The sequence below is a fragment of the Diabrotica undecimpunctata genome, chromosome 7 (assembly GCF_040954645.1).
Source record: "Diabrotica undecimpunctata isolate CICGRU chromosome 7, icDiaUnde3, whole genome shotgun sequence".
Classification (NCBI taxonomy): domain Eukaryota; kingdom Metazoa; phylum Arthropoda; class Insecta; order Coleoptera; family Chrysomelidae; genus Diabrotica; species Diabrotica undecimpunctata.
In genome coordinates this window covers 127,066,392-127,083,123 of record NC_092809.1, presented here as the reverse complement: position 1 = coordinate 127,083,123, position 16,732 = coordinate 127,066,392, and the positions used below count along the sequence as shown (strand labels likewise).

The following is a 16,732-nucleotide window of genomic DNA, read 5'->3' as shown; positions in this document are numbered from 1 at the left end:
CACCACAGGAAAAACATATGGCCTGAAGATAAATGCTGGAAAAGCAAAATGCATGACAATAAGAAAGGGCGCATTTTTCAGAGTACAACTGCACGTAAATAATGCTCCAATCGAGCAAGTGAAAACATTCAAATACTTGGGAATGATGGTGAATGACCAATGGGATCCTCAACAAGAAATAAAATGCCGTACCGAACAAGCAAGACAAGCTTTTCTTAAATTTAAACCGCTACTTTGTAACCGCAATCTTTCCTTCAATCTCCGTTACAGAATGGTTAAGTGCTATGTATGGTCCATATTGTTATACGGCATGGAGACATGGACGTTGAAAATATCTTCCATTAACAAGTTGGAAGCCTTCAAAATGTGGACCTTGCGAAGAATGTTCCGCATACCATGGACAGATAGGGTGAGAAACGAGGAAGTCCTAAGAAGAGCAAATACTGAGAGAGAATTGCTCAGCTTGATCAAGGCACGAAAGATTGGATACCTGGGCCACATCCTGAGAGGGGAAAAATACGCAATCCCTCAACTAATTATCCAAGGAAAGATTGAGGGCAAGAGAGGAGTAGGTCGCAAACAAATGTCGTGGCTGCGAAATATAAAGAACTGGACAGGCGTAACTAACACTGGCGAACTTTTGCATGCCGCAAAAGACAGACGTCTGACCTTAAGATAATTCGCCAACGCACTATAGGTGCACGGCACCATAAGAAGATACCGGGTATTTAAAAAGTTATAACCAATATTACCTGAAAATCGTATCAAGTTTAACTACCGGTATAATTAAAAAGAAGTATAGGAACATTGATCTATTGCAACCATAGTTTTTAATAATTGTAAAAAATTATAAAACATATTCGTTTTCATAATATTTGTTAAATTAAATACAGGGTAAGTCAAAATGCAAGTACACTATTTTCTTGGTAATTTTAAATAGAACACCCTGTATTTTATATCACTATCGAAAAGTGCTAATATCGTACTTAAAATTTTATTAAGTACTCCCTATACCTAAAGTTATCAGTTTTCTAGATATTTTTATTTTTCCATCAAAGTATTAATTTGGTAGATATTTTAACGTTTACCAATAATAATTATTGTGAGTTGGCCATGATTGATTTGTCAGAAGCTGACAGTTTGACATTATTGATTATTAATTCAGTAACAAAATAACAACACATAAAAGAAAACAATTTATTTCAAATAAAATTTATAAAAAATAACCGACGGAAAATAAAAAAAAATATCAACACAGAAAAATAAAAAACAACAGTAATTTTAACTTATCTTACTTAAGTAAGGTGTTCAAAATGACCTTCCAAAACATATATGCATACTTGAAAGCGGTCATTGAAAGAGTTGCTTACATTACTAAGCATTTGTAAAGAAATATTTTGAAATGCAATTCGGATTCTATTTTTCATATCATCCCTTGTTGTTGGAGGTATTTTATATACTTCGTTCTTAACGTAACCCCAAAGAAATAGTCCATTTTATTGAATTCTGGTGACCTTGGGGGCCACCTTACCGGTCCATCCCTTCCGATCCATCTTTCATTAAACTGATCATTAGGTTCACCACGTACTAATTCGTTGTGGTGCGCAGGAGCACTGTCATGTAGAAACCACATTTGTTCACGTATATTGAGTGCAACTTCTTCTAATAATATCGGTAACTGATTTACGATAAAAACTAAAAAAATCTCACCATTTAAGTTGTCTTCAAAAAAATATGGTCCTACTACATGGTTACCGACGATACCTCCCCACACATTTAGAGACCATCTTGTTTGACTATGTGTTACTATGTGCTATGGATTACTTGTTGAATAGTAGGGAAAGTTATGCCTATTAACAGAACCGTTTCGTTGGAATTTAGCTTTATCACCAAATAATACATAATAAAAAAAATCTCTCTGCTCATTTATTTTTTCCAAGGCCCATTCACAAAATACTTTTCGTTTCTGAAAATCATCATTATTTAATTCTTGGTGCTTTTGAATATGATAAGGGTGCATCTTGTTTTTAGATACATAGAATGTTTTGAATAGAGTAGTAACTAAGTTCTTGTTCATTGGAAATACTCCCTATACTTGTGTCTGGGTTTTCTGTAACTGCCATCAACACACTCATTTCGTTTTCCTCTGTCACACTAGTTTTTGTTCATTCATGTTTTTCATAATTCACTGAACCAGTGCGGTTAAATCGATCTTTTAATTTTTCAAATGTATGTTGTCTAGGTTGCCGCTTATCTGAAAACCGTTCTTGATAAATTCTAGCTGATGATAATGAATTTTTATTGCATTCCTCCAATATCCAGATCATATCTACCATTTCATCAGTAGTAAAATTCATTATAGCTAATTTAAATTGAATTAATTACTGTATTACTAAATAATAATTGTTGCTAATTATCGTACACCGTAGTACCCCAATACTGAATTAATAAACAATAATGTCAAACTGTCAGTTTCTGACAAATCAATCATGGCCAACTCACAATAATTATTGGTAAACGTTAAAATATCTACTTTACTATAGTAAAATATTACTATAATAAAAACTGATAACTTTAGGTATGGGGAGTACTTTATAAAATTTGAAGTACGATATTAGTACTTTTCGATAGTGATATAAAATACAGGGTGTTCTATATAAAATTACCAAGTATCTCCGACGCGTTTCAAAATGACAATGGCACTCTTTCAGCCCAAAAGTTTTTTCGCCTCGACTGGGTGTCTCGTGCAAGTCTTATATATTTTTTCTTTTCTTTACTTACAGAATTTGGAGTCTCTTCGGACACAAGGACTTTGGAGTTCTCGACTTGGTCTCGGTTCGCCTTCCACTATTCTGCAATCACCAACTTAACCCAAAAAACAACACAACTTGTACATCTTTTAACACACCGTTTTCAAACTGGACCCTGCTCGAAATTTTCTCGTTCAATTTTAACATCGACTATCTTCTATTCTTCCTCTCTCATTTCCCATAGCCAGTCGTACACATTCATTTCTCCTATCTATTTTCCGAAAATCCCTACTTTAATTTTTTTAAAATCAAGCGTATTGTACCCACTTGGTTTTTTCCTAAATTTATGGAATGTAATCTGAATAACAGTTCCTTTGAGTTTACAGGGAAATCCGTATTGGTAAAAACAACATCTGGTTCGTACCATTACCTTTGAGGAAAATAATACAAAAGGGATTGTCGATAAAACATTAATTTTAAATTTATATCTGATACAAAACCAAATGTTTTGTTTATTAATCCTAAATTTCTAAGATATTGATATTGAATTTTAGGGTGATTAGAAGCATAGAAACCTTCCTGATATTGTACGCTTTTGGTATTAGTCTAGTATAATATCTGTGGTGTTAAGGAAAAAGGGGACGAGTCTGAAATAACAACTTTTCAGTAGAGCATAAAATCTATTATCCCATCGGGCCGTATGGCAAAAAGTGAATTTAAAAAAAAATAATACAAGCTTAAGTATATTCATTTAAACAATTATATTTATATAGGAATAGAGACTGTTTATATATGTAAAATATAATAATTTTTTTTAAATTTTGAAAAATATTTGACATATCCCCTTTTACCTTATCAAAAAATTGGTGGATATCGTTATATTAAACTTAACTAACTATTTTTATGTTTATTTTGAGCAAATAATTACAATATAGGCAATCTAGGTACAAACAAAATAAGTAATCCATAAATTTAATATTTGAAAACTTTCATTCTTGAAAAACTAAACATTTTGCACAAAATAATTTGAAAGTTAAAATCAAATATCAGAAGATTTGTATTCCAATTATTTATAATTTAAGTATCTTCGTACTCCTTTAAGTCATGATCCTCATTCTTTGCATTGGCATTGGAAGGCAAAGTTTTAAAAAAGTCATGGCTATCTGTTTCAATGAGATGAAGTATGCTAACGAGATGTCGTTTTTTTTGGCTGATAGCAAGTCTAGTTCTATAGCATTTTTCTGGTAGTAAAATATCATCAGACTTTTCCCTGCCAGAGAATGAAATTGATTGGAACGTTTCTCCCTCATCTAATTTTGTTTTATACTTCAGTAAACCTGAATCATGTTCCGCTAAAACGAAACCATTTGACATCGTGCCAATTAAATTTAGCACCAGCTATATTTACTTTTCGTAATTGGAGTGGACCTTTATACAAATCTGCAAAATCCAGAACTTGTGGATCTGACAAGATTATACCAATCGCTATGCAAGTGAATGGACATGTTTGTTCTCTTCTTTTTCCGTTTAATTTGGGCATGAATTGAATTGCATTCCATGTGTGTGTGTGTCCCGGAATTAGAAATTTTTTATTAATTTGTAAGTCACGTCGAATTTTGGTGATACAAACAAACATTGCAGCTACGTGGCTATTTTTGTTTTGGCCACCACATGTGTCTGAATAAAAAGTCACCTCTGTGACATGGGATGGCAACGACACTAAAAGATGATAAAGGCAGGAAGCTATTTGATTTGCTCCACGCCCTCCTTCTACTTCGTGCCACATATAGCATATAGCTTTTTTACTGTAGCAGTCATACACTGTTAGATTAAATGTCCACAGCACCCGCTTATAAAACACAATATTGGTCTTTAGATACGGAGTAGGAAGGCATTGCTGAAGATCAAAGCAATATACTCTTTTCGACCCAAGATACTTGATATACATTTTAATTGGTTTTTAATGATAACTTTAATACATTTATTGGATACTCCAAAAGTTTTAATAAAACAACCTTTGCACACTTCAACTAACTGGCCGTCGATTTTAAAGTGGTACTTATGATTCATACTACTTTTTTTTTTGATCTCCAGTTTTTATGCGAAATGGTTGAGATTTTTTTGGAACGTCTAAGATAAGGAAAGATAAATAAGCACTGCGTTTGTTATAATCTCCAATCGCCCATACTTCATCAAAAAGTGTTTGTTGATTTTCCAAAGAAATCCGATCTAAACATTTTTTAAGACAGCTACCTGTTAATGCAATTACTTTTCTCGCAGTTATAGTTTTACCTGTCTTTGTTGTATATTCTAAACCCTTATTTCGTTTGTGTTGTATAGTTTTTCGAAGGTTACATCCCCTTCGCTTCCTTTTCTTAATGTTTGTTTCCGAATGCTCAATATTTTCTGGCAGCAAATCCCGTGATTCATCAATAATAGTATGTGTCGCTTCTAATGCCCCTTCGGAAGCTGAGGATGTTGAGATCAATTTATTTGTCAAATATTCACACACTGTTTACACTTACTGAATAAGAACTCTAAATGCTACCGCGCATATGGAAATCACGCGACTTAACTTCTTTTACCATGTTATCGATTTCACTAGTCTTCAAACGAATAGTGAGATAAGTCAACTCATCTCGTTTTGTATTATCATAATTTAAAATGTTTTGACATATCTCATTTGGTTTCAATCTATTATTATAATGCTAAACTAGTTATTGACTCAACTCCTTTTTACCTTATTTAGATATTCAGGCACTGAATATATTTTAGCAAATAACTCATTTTTGAATTTTTTTGACTCATCCCCCTTTTTCTTAACACCACAGATATAATTATTAGATTTGCGGATGACTTTGGTATCTAGAAATGTACACTATTGTCCTTCTCCATTTCAACAGTAAATTGTATGTTTTTGTTGATTGAATTAAAAACTTTTAACTTTGTGTGTATATAATCTTGTGGGACCCAAAATATTTGTATAGGAAAGGAAGGACAGAGTAGGGACAACTTCTGCTATTAAATGATATAAAACGATCAGAGCTAAAGTCATACTGACATGTCTATCCACGGGCGTTCCAAAAATTTGACGGTAAAAGATATTATTAAAAAAAAATACGTGTATTAAAAAATAAATTTTATTATATTTAAGAAATTTTCTTTGGACAACCTTGTCTGATCTTCAATAAATTTCCACTTAAACCGTATTATCGAGTATACCAAATGTTCTGGAATAGTTAACAGCGAAACTACATCTAGAGAAATCAGTACATAGTTATCATGTAGAACTAAACTTCTCACATTAGTTACGAAGAAGAAAGTGTCTTTAATATTGAAACCTGCTCTATCTTAAAAATCATTTTGTAGTATATTAGATGACAATTTTATTATAATATAAGTTTGAAAATAATAGGCAACGACAACATGCCTCCACTGTTTTCTGTCTTGAGCAACCTCCATCCAATTCTCCATGGCCATAGTGCTTAGGTCTCCTGCTATATTATCTCGCCACCGGAGAGAGTCCACCGACGTCCACGTGGTCTCCTTCCAGTTGGGACTTCCTCCCACACCAGTTTTATTTTTCGTTCGTCAGAATGTCTTCTGAGGTGTCCTGCCCATTGGAGTCTTCTAGACTTTATTTCTTTTATGATGTTGGCCTCTGGGTAAAGTTCTTCGAGCTCTTTGTTAGTTCTTATCCTATATTGTCCTGATGCTTCATCCAGCACAGGGCCAAAGATCTTCCCTAGGATTTTTCTTTCCCAAACACATAGTCTCTCTTCGTTTGCCTTTGTTATCGTCCACGTTTCGCTTCCATACATCACAACGGATCGTATGGTTGTTTTATAGACCTGTATCTTCGTACGTCTTGTTAGTTGTTTGGATTTTATAAGGTTTTGGAGGGCAAAAAGACATCTGTTGCCGGCCTGGATCCTATTGTTCATTTCCTGTGACCCGTTGTTGTCTTCAGTTATTGTTGTTCCAAGATACTTGAATTCTCTAACGTGCTCAAAGTTAAAGTCATCGACGGTGATGGTCTGACCCATTTTGTCTCTGCTTTGGTTATTGTGGCTCATATACACGCAAAATATGCATTACAGATAACTAAACCTTTTGCCTCTTCCGTCGTAAGCTGATTTTCGGAGTCTAGCCTTCTAAGTTATTAAAAGATGTTTGAATTGACGAAGTTAGATCTCTCTAGAACCACCTTTGTCTAATTCTAAAATAACTAGTTCAGGATATAACCGAAAAAAAGGTTTTGCTTTTTTAAATGTAATATTTAGGTAGGATGAATGACTTTTGATGTTTGCAATGGAAATTTGCCAAGTGAAAATTAACTACTATAGTTATTAACTATTGTAATAAAAACTTTTTACTTTTAAAAGTTTCATTATATATATATATATATATATATATATATATATATATATATATATATTTCGATGTAACACTGTGTTTGTTATTTAAAAACACGTTTTGAAATAATTTGATTTAGCACAATCGATACTCCATTTTAAAGCAAACAGGGAAACCCATAACTGCAACACTTCGGAATGTAACACAATAAACCTCTCAAACTTACGTAATCATCGTTGATTTTCAGGTGGAACTGGAGAATTGGGTAAACAGCATTCACAGTGCTTGCGCTGCAGCTTTTGCGAGGCATCGAGGGAAAACGGGAACGCTGCATCTCCTACAGGAAGAAATATTTAGACTAGAAAAAGCCATAGAGACGGTAAGTGTTCTAGTTTAGTAATTTTTGGTTTGGAGTAAATGTAAATACATATGTAAAACAAGCAAATAGCCTGTTGGAGAATCGATATACTCCATAAAAACAGATACGATTTACTTAATAAATTGCGTAAGGAAAATATTTAATAATTGGGACTATATATGTAAGGATTTGGTAGTGGCTAATGTGAGTAATGCGGTGAATAATAAATATATATATATATATATATATATATATATATATATATATATATATATATATATATATATATATATATATAATAACGGATTTATTACGGCTGTCGCCGCTTCTCCGCCCCCAATTTCCATCTTTTTCTGTCATATGCAGTTGCCTCCTCTAAGTCTCTTGCCGCCATTGCTTCATCAATATCGTTGCGCCAACTTCTCCGTGGTCGTTCTCTCTTTCTTCTTTCAGGAGGGATCCATTCCAGTACTCTCCTAGGCCATCTGTACTCTGGCATTCTTTTAACATGTCCGAACCAGATTAATTGTTTTCTTTCTATGTCATCATTGATATTTCTCTCCATTTTCATTTCGTTTCTTATTTGTTCGTTTCTAACTCTCTCCAGTTTCGATCTACCGCAGCTTCGTCTCAGATAATCCATTTCTGTCGTCATGTTTGTTTTTATTAGCTTTGGTGACGTCCCATACTTCCGAACCGTAAAGTGTAATACTTTGAACTATACTACCGTAAATGTGTTTTTTGGTTTCTCGTCGAATTGTTTTTTGCCAGAGAAGAGAGTTTAAGGCACGGGTCGCTGCTCTGCCCTTGTTTATTCTTTCCCTGATTTCATCTGCGCTATTTCCCTTCTTGTTGAAAATGACCCCCAAATATTTGCAGGATTGCACGCCTTTGATTTTGTCGTCTTCCAAGACTAGGTCACATATTTCATCTGTTCCCACTGAGAGATATTCACATTTTGTCATATTCATGTTTAGACCTGCCACCTCATATTCTTCTTGCAGTTTTCTTACCATATAGCTAAGATCGTAGCTGTCTTCGGCAATTACTACCTGGTCATCCGCAAAGAAAAGTGTATATAGCTTGTTTTCTTCCACCGTTATTCCCATGTTTCTACATTTTTTTACCCATTTCACTAAGGATCTGTCCAAATAGATTTTAAATAAGGTGGGTGACAGACAGCAGCCTTGTCGTAGTCCTTTTGTTGTTTGAAAAGGATAGGTGATTTCTTGTCCCATTTTAATTCTCGCAAAGTTTTGTTCGTAATATTTTTGAGTGGCGTTAATAAGAATTGGGTTTATTTTCAAGTTACCCATTTCTATCCATAGTTGGGAGATCGGTACACTGTCAGTGAATAATAAATACATTACAAAAATATATAATAAAGTCTGAATATAGATAATATATTAATTGTAATATATTATATCTCATACATATTTTACGGCAAGTTACCGACTTTTTAATAAACACCAAGTCCACTTCCAGTCAGAGGTAAACAACACCATGTGGACTTGGTGTTGTTTACCTCTACTAAATGTGTGCCGTGTTATTTACCATCTGGACATAGGGTTACGTACCCTGGTACCTGGTGAAGTTGTCATGAATTAAAATAATTGTAACCATTTTATTTAGTTCGCAATAGTGTTAGATTGTTAAAAGTTATATTAAAAGTGTACAATACATCCGTTGTTTAATAATTGCAAAATGGATCCGAACTCTCGTGGGAAAAGAATACTACAATTACTGTCATGTAATATTCCTAATGAAACAACACCTACCGGTAAGTTATTGTATATCTAATTTAGTAGTAGTGAAAATGTTAAAAAAAATTTAACCAGGAGGTTTAATAAAAGCTGATCAAAGAGGTAGACACACGCCAATCAATAAAACTCCCACCGAAAACATCAACGTATCAACTCCTTCCCAAAGTACGAGAGTCATTATTCCAGAGAAAGGAGCAAGAGAAATTATCTGGGTAAAGTACTTACAATAGAAAAGATGTATCAACTGTACATTGATGAATGCAAGTAAAGACATTTGGATACAAAACTAAGAGCAAAAAAGTAGTTGTACGCAGATGTTTTTAAAAAAGACTTCAAGTTGAGGTTTAAACCACCTGAATTAGACACTTGCGATACGTGCAGTATATCCACCGCTCAATTGATCTTACTGCAGATGAACTAACCAGTGTACATGCTGATCATGATACTTACCTAATTGAATCTAAAACTCGGTATAACTTAAAACAAGTGAACTTTATAATGCCTAAAGAGTCACCAAAACACAAAGTACTATCTGGTGATTTGCAAAAATGTTTGCCTTTACCACTAACAAACAACTATATTAGTTTCTGCAAAAAAAACACTTTGAACATTAAATTTTCATTATATGATGTCAGTGATTCTCCTGTACCGGGTTTCTCATTATATTTTGGCCCCCCACTTATTTTAATTAATTTTAGGAATACAAAAAAAGTTTCAAATAAAAGTTGTATTATTTTATCTGTACCGACCAACAATGTAGCAACAGACCAAATTTTGTATACAGGGAGTGCCCAATAAAATGCATCTTCAATATTTCAAATGAGACACCCTGTATTTTTTTATAGTTTTGAGTAGCCCTGCATTTCCTGATTACCAATATATAGCATTGTGTAGCATTAGTTTTGTTCTATATTGGCATATGGTACTACAAAAGGGTAACCATAGGTGGCTATGCAATTGACATTTCAAAATGAAACAATTATTAATTTATTATAAACTGTCAGTCCTCATACCGAAATGGGTTATACTGATGATGAAAAAGTAGATATACACTTAATTTAAACAAAAAAATAATAAAAACAAGCAAGCGGCAAGAAGAGAATATAGGCTGATTTATTCAGATCGACAGACTCCTTCTGCAAATACATTTTTATATAATTATCGTCGTGTCATAAATGAAAAAATGTTTGAACGGAAGAAACGTACTATCGTAGGAAATGATGATGAGGATCTTAATACTTTGCTTTACTTTGAAGGTAAAAATTAAATACTTAAATAATAGATTAAATCCATAATAACATTTTTATTTAAGAAAATTCACAACTATAACTAAAAAAAGCACAACTATAAGCCGTACAAAATATTACCGGTACAAGAACTTACCGATATTCTTAGGAGAAAGCGTTTACAGTTCTGTCAAGACATGCTTACAAATTTTAACAATGATCCTAATTATTTTTATAACATTTTATGGACAGATGAATCAAATTTTTCAACTTCAGGCATTTTTAATAGAAGAAATAGGTATTCGTGGGAACAGAAAAATAATAGAAAAAAAATTAAGCAAATAAAAAAGTCAGGAAGAAAATCAATAAATGTGTGGTGCGGAATATTTCAAAACAAAATAGTTGGACCATTGTTTTATGATTATAAATTAACTGGGGAATCATATTTGGACACAGTCATTACAGAAGTGGATGAGTTATTAAATCAAAATTATACACAAAATCAATTAAATAGTATGATAATATCATACTATATTTATGCATATTATGCATATATCATGCATATTATGGCAACAAGAGGGGGCACCGCCACATAATGTCGTAGCCGTTTAAGAACATTTAAATAATCAATTTAATGTGTGGATCGGCAATAAGGGTACCATTACATGGCCACCAAATAGTCAGGACTTAACAACATGTGATAGCTTTTTATGGGGGTTTTTAAAAGAAAAAGTGTATTTTGATTCAAATACAAATATTAACACTATCACGGCATAAGTTCGCGCGGAAATTGAAAATTTAAATGGTCATAATAACACGATAATTTGAGACTAAGATATTACTTGTGCATTGATAACAATGGAGGGCACTTTAAGCGTCTATTGTAATCTTAAATGTAGTATTGTAAGTCATTAATTTTGTTGACTTTCTAAATATATTTTTTTCTTAGTACCATACGCCATTATAGAACAAAACTAATGCTACACTATGTTATATATTTGTAATCAGAACATGCAGGGCTACTCAAAACTATAAAAAATACAGGGTGTCCCATTTGAAATATTGAAGATGCATTTTATTGGCATTTTATTGTATACTCCCTTTATATAAAATTTGGTCTGTTGCTACACTGTTGGTCGGTACAGATAAAATAATACAACTTTTATTTAAAACTTTTTTTTTGTATTCCCGAAATTAAGGAAATAAGTGAGAGTCAAAATATAATGAGAAACCCTGTATGATGTATAATGTGGGACGAATCGAAAGGGGTCCGTGGTGCAAATGAAATTGCTTCGTGAGCTTTGAAATGGGCTGACAATACAATTCCAGGTAGTCAAGTAGAGGACATCACTCTTTGGACCAATTACTGCTATAGACAAAATAAAAACATAAATATTATAATGTGCTATTTTTGGATGCTGCATACGTACCCTCAAATAAAGACGATCACTCAAAAGTTTTTACTGAAAGTGCAAACACATATGGAAGCAGATAGTGTTCATTCTTTGTTCGAGAGAAAAAAAAAAGAAACTCTCCAATTTGGCCATTTTAACACCATTGGATTGTCAACAGCTAGTTAAGCAAACATCAGGTAAATACACAGTGCACAATATGGAACTTGCAAATTTTAAAAACGCTGTTCGATAAGAAACTGTCATCTAATCCTCCTATTTTAAGTAGAAAAAAGAATGTTAACAAAGAGCCTGTTCTACTGTTAATATGTGTTTTCCTACAAGTCCAACAAAAACACATTGGAAAGCTCCTTTATAAGACCGATTTCGATAATAAAAATATGTATGAGATGGACTTCATGAGGTATCGAAGACAGCAAGTAACGTTTTCAGCCCAATTAAATCAAGTCTTAGTAATCTATTGACTTTTGTTCCGTCGGTTTGTCATGCATTTAATCAAAATTTAACACATAGCGATATAGCCACAAACGATTGCCCCCAAGAAGATGAAGATGATATGGAGCCTCCTTAACAATTTTGAGACTTGTCGTCTATAATTTTACTTAATTATTATAACATTATAGTATTTAAAAAAATTTTAATAAAATCCTTTATAAAAAGGTATATAAAAACCATCGAGCAAAAAGACAAAAGAGGGACTCTAATCGTTATGAAAAGGCGACCAAAAAAGTGGCCTCTGATGGTGGACATATCCGGAAATGCGAATGCGCCAAATTTAAATTTTCCGACACTTTTATTAACAGTAGCTATAAAATAGTTTTCAGAATGTGTCTTAGACGAGAAAATTTTAATTAAATATTAACGATAACAGTCTAAAATGTGAAACAATTGTTAAAAAACTTCAATATAAATAAGATTTCATGTGACAGTTGGGACAAATAATAACATAACCCAACTAAATTTGATTTCTTAAACAAGGAAAGACTCTCTTTCCTTGTTTAATTTGGCCTCTCAAGATGGCACTTCCTGTCTAACAAAATTTTTGCCCCCACTACCTTTACATTCCCTCTTTTGTCTTTTTGCTCGATGATAAAAACCCAGTCGGGCTATGTTAAATAGACCATTTCATATTTTGTCCATTTCATATATTTGTCAACACACAAAATATAACTACATCACTCAGTCTGTTAATACTTAATCAGATATTTATATTTATGAACTTGTAACTAAAGAAGTTTTACATTTACCAGGTACCAAATGTTGCTTTTTGACATACAGGGCCTTATATAATTGAGTGAGTCAAATTTTACATGAACTTTATATTACAAAAGTTTTAATTCATTCGCTCATTAACATTCTCACATATTAAATATATTAATCCCTATACTTTTTCAAGAACCCAACTTTCCACCTGTGTCTAGTTTCCATTTTCCAGGTACCAGTAACCAACTGAAACATAAAGGGCCTTGTATTAGAATCTTTTTCACCACACCACTTGACACTTGTATAGTTGGTTGCTTAACTATAATCACATAATTTTCTCACCGCAATTTCATCTCACATACATAATTTAAAACAACAACATTGATGGTTGATACTGTTATAATTGTTTTATTTTTATTTTAACTTTCACAATTTTAAATAACGTTGGCTTCTGTCTTAAATAGACACATACAGTTACACTGACTGCTCTGTTACAACTTCCGTCATAACCTGTCAAGATTGTCATTTCAATCAGTTGCTTTCATAAAGTCCTGTAGACATACCGTCTCAGGACTTGCAACTTACTGTAGAGTCATATGTCGCCATGCTATCAATCCAACGGTAACTTTACCATCTTAATTTTATACAAGAAATAGTGTAAACTAAATTTCAATTAGTAATTTTTAAAGGGTTTTTACCCCCATATTTAGTGGCTACATCCATGTATTAACCTGTAAGTATTAACCACATTTTACATTAACCTTAGTCAAAATTTAAATTATTTCATGTTCTTTTTAATTAAGTGGTTAAATACTTTTTTAGGACACTGATGATGGAATATTTATTACGAAAACGTTTTGTCTATTTAACATAGCGCGATTGGGTTTTTATATACCTTTTTATAAAGAATTTTATTAAAATTTTTTTAATATATGGTATACAGCCAACTACAGGAACTTAGTTTCCTTGTGGATTATAATATTTGTTTCTAATAAAATAATAGTATAGGCTGTTTAATGTGTTTGTCTTGTTTATTTCGTAGAGATCTTAACATGCAATGTCACAATATTTAAAAAAAGTTGTTAAGAGATAAACAACACTATGTTCAATTACACATTTTTTTTTAAATTTTTATATAATGAACGCTAAACGTGATGCATCATCTATGATGTAGGGAACTACATATACATTTGGCGGAAATGAGAATGCTAAATGATGAGTAGATTGACCAAAACGGATAAAATTAGATATTTTTAGAAATTGTAACAAACAACTTTACTTTCAAAACGTATTTAAAATTTACAAATATAAATATCCTTCACAACATAGCTTCAAAAACCATAAACAATGTTAAATAATCTTTATGGTACCTCGATTCCAAGCTTTGCTAATAAAAAATTCTCTTTTTATCTTTCCTAAAGGTAATGTAAAATAAATCCGTAATTTTAAAAAAAAACCACATCCCACCGTTTACGCAATTCATTTTCATTTTCAACTTTGCGGTTTTATCCAATAAAATTCCATCTCAAATTCTCGGCAGGTTTTAGTAACATCATTTCAATTTACCGATACCACGGCTTTAATCCCCAACAAAATTTACAAACAACTAGGCGTTCCCAAAAACTTTGGAAAGAATCCAGAGTGAAAAACGTCTAGAAAATTCTCGGAAAGTCTCAGAAGCTCTTTAAAGTTTAAATTATGATTCCGAAAGTAGTATTGACAGGCTTAGCTTTGGAGAAGTTGTACTGTGATATGTAAATAGAAATTTATTTTTTCCAATTTTAACTTGATATGCTTTAAATAACTTTTAAAATCATTTATTTCAAAGGTTAAAACAAACAATAAAACAAAATGTAAAACCACAATGTTTTTTCATTTCCACAGAATATTGCCTAATTTGAATGTTTTGGTGTAACAACAACTTTATATTTTTTACAATCCGCGTCACAATAAAAATAATAAGTAAAATTGTTATCTATACAATGTCAGAGAGATGTAAGATCCAGTGACCAAAGCATCAGAACACAAATATTGTCTTGTTCACCGATGGGTAGCGCACATACACAGATACGCAAACACGAACACTAAAATCGGCACAGATCACAATGGCCGGGCGCTGTTGAAGGTGTAGCTTCCACTACTGTAGCACTGTCATGATCGGTTTGGTAGATCAAAAGGAACATATTGCTTCCATCTCTTTGCTTGTTGGTTGTTAAAAAGATTGTAGGCCAGGGTGTTAGGATGCACGAGCAATATGTTTTGATATTGTTCAGAAATTCTTGTACACTCTTCAGAGACTGTTAATACCTGCAGATTTCTATGTAAGGCATCATTATGGATATGACATACACATAACACCACTTTGGTTTTTCTTAGAGTTTTAGATCAAATCTTTGTATTTTCAAATCATTAGATTTGCTCGCTGATCCCCACAGCTACGAACCATAAGACCAAACGGGTTTTATTATTATTTTTTATATCAGCAGCGGGTTGTCGATCGATAGATGTGAGCTTTTTACCAGAATTTAGTAAAGTTTTTTGTATAAAATTCCTAGTTGTATTATTTTCGTTCATATATGTTTGGTCTGTGTTAATCGTTTGTCTAGATAAATGCCTAGATATTTTACATCATCAACTTGTGGATATAATAATATACCTCTACTTAGAGTAAATGTAATATGTGTAGATGTTGAGGAATTTACTTTAATTCTTCGTAGTTTAAACCATTGATTAGTTTTCTTTAGATGTAGTTGCTGTATCTCTGATGCTATTGCTGGATTACTATAAGATTTTTGGAAAGCAGTATCATCTGCAAATGTTGCAAGCTTACTCTATTGCTTGTTGGTAAATCAGTCGTATATATCATGTACAGGATCGGTCCGAGTACACTACCCTGAGGTTTACCAGAGAGGATGGGGTAGAGTTTTGTATAGGCTTTACTATACCGTACAGATATCTTCTTTCTGTAAGCCTTGATTTAAGCAGTTTGAAGTAAGTGTATGGCAGGTTTTTCTTTAACTTGTACAGTAGTCCTGTGTGCCACATCTTGTCAAAAGCTTGGGAGGCTTCCAAAAAGGCTGCATTACAGTATTACTTGTTTTTGAGATTAGTTTTTATTCTTGTGTATAATCTGTGAACTTGTTGTATTGTAGCGTGTTGGTTGCGAAATCCGAATTAATGGTCAGGTATAAGATCCTTTTTGTCCAATATTGGTTTAATTTTTTTTTTTCAAAATTAAAAGAAATTACTGGAAGCAGAGTAATTGGTTGGTACGAGTTGACATATTTTGGATCTTCACCAGGTTTTTGAATGAGTATAATCTGTGCCACTTTCCATTGCACATGAAGGTGGGGCAGTCTCAACATAGCATTGAAAATTATAGTGATTATTCTGTAGCAATCATGGGTTAGTTCTTGAAGGACCTTAGCCGTAGTGAGGTTGTATTCGGGCACCTTATTGGGTTGTATCTCATTCTTTTTATCTGTTTTACTTCTTTAATCTTAAATTGGGAAATCGGTAGTTACATTTGATATAGAGCGTCAAGAAAAGAACAAAGTGGTTTTTCGTGCTCTTAGGTCACTACTCTAGTAAATGAACTAAATAGTTTCGAAATATGTTTTGCGAATATCTCGGATTTCTTTGTATCTGTTCTTGTCCATTTACC

General features: G+C 32.7%; 1 protein-coding gene across 1 annotated transcript in view; it reads left to right on the top strand.

Annotated features, from left to right (window-relative positions):
* The window catches only part of sif (guanine nucleotide exchange factor still life), a 303,831-nt gene that overhangs the window by 37,077 nt on the left and 250,022 nt on the right, over positions 1-16,732 (top strand). The window contains exon 2 of the mRNA XM_072539215.1: positions 7,354-7,485. Within this exon, the coding sequence (XP_072395316.1) occupies positions 7,354-7,485 (132 nt within the window). The remainder of the gene's footprint in view (positions 1-7,353; positions 7,486-16,732) is intronic.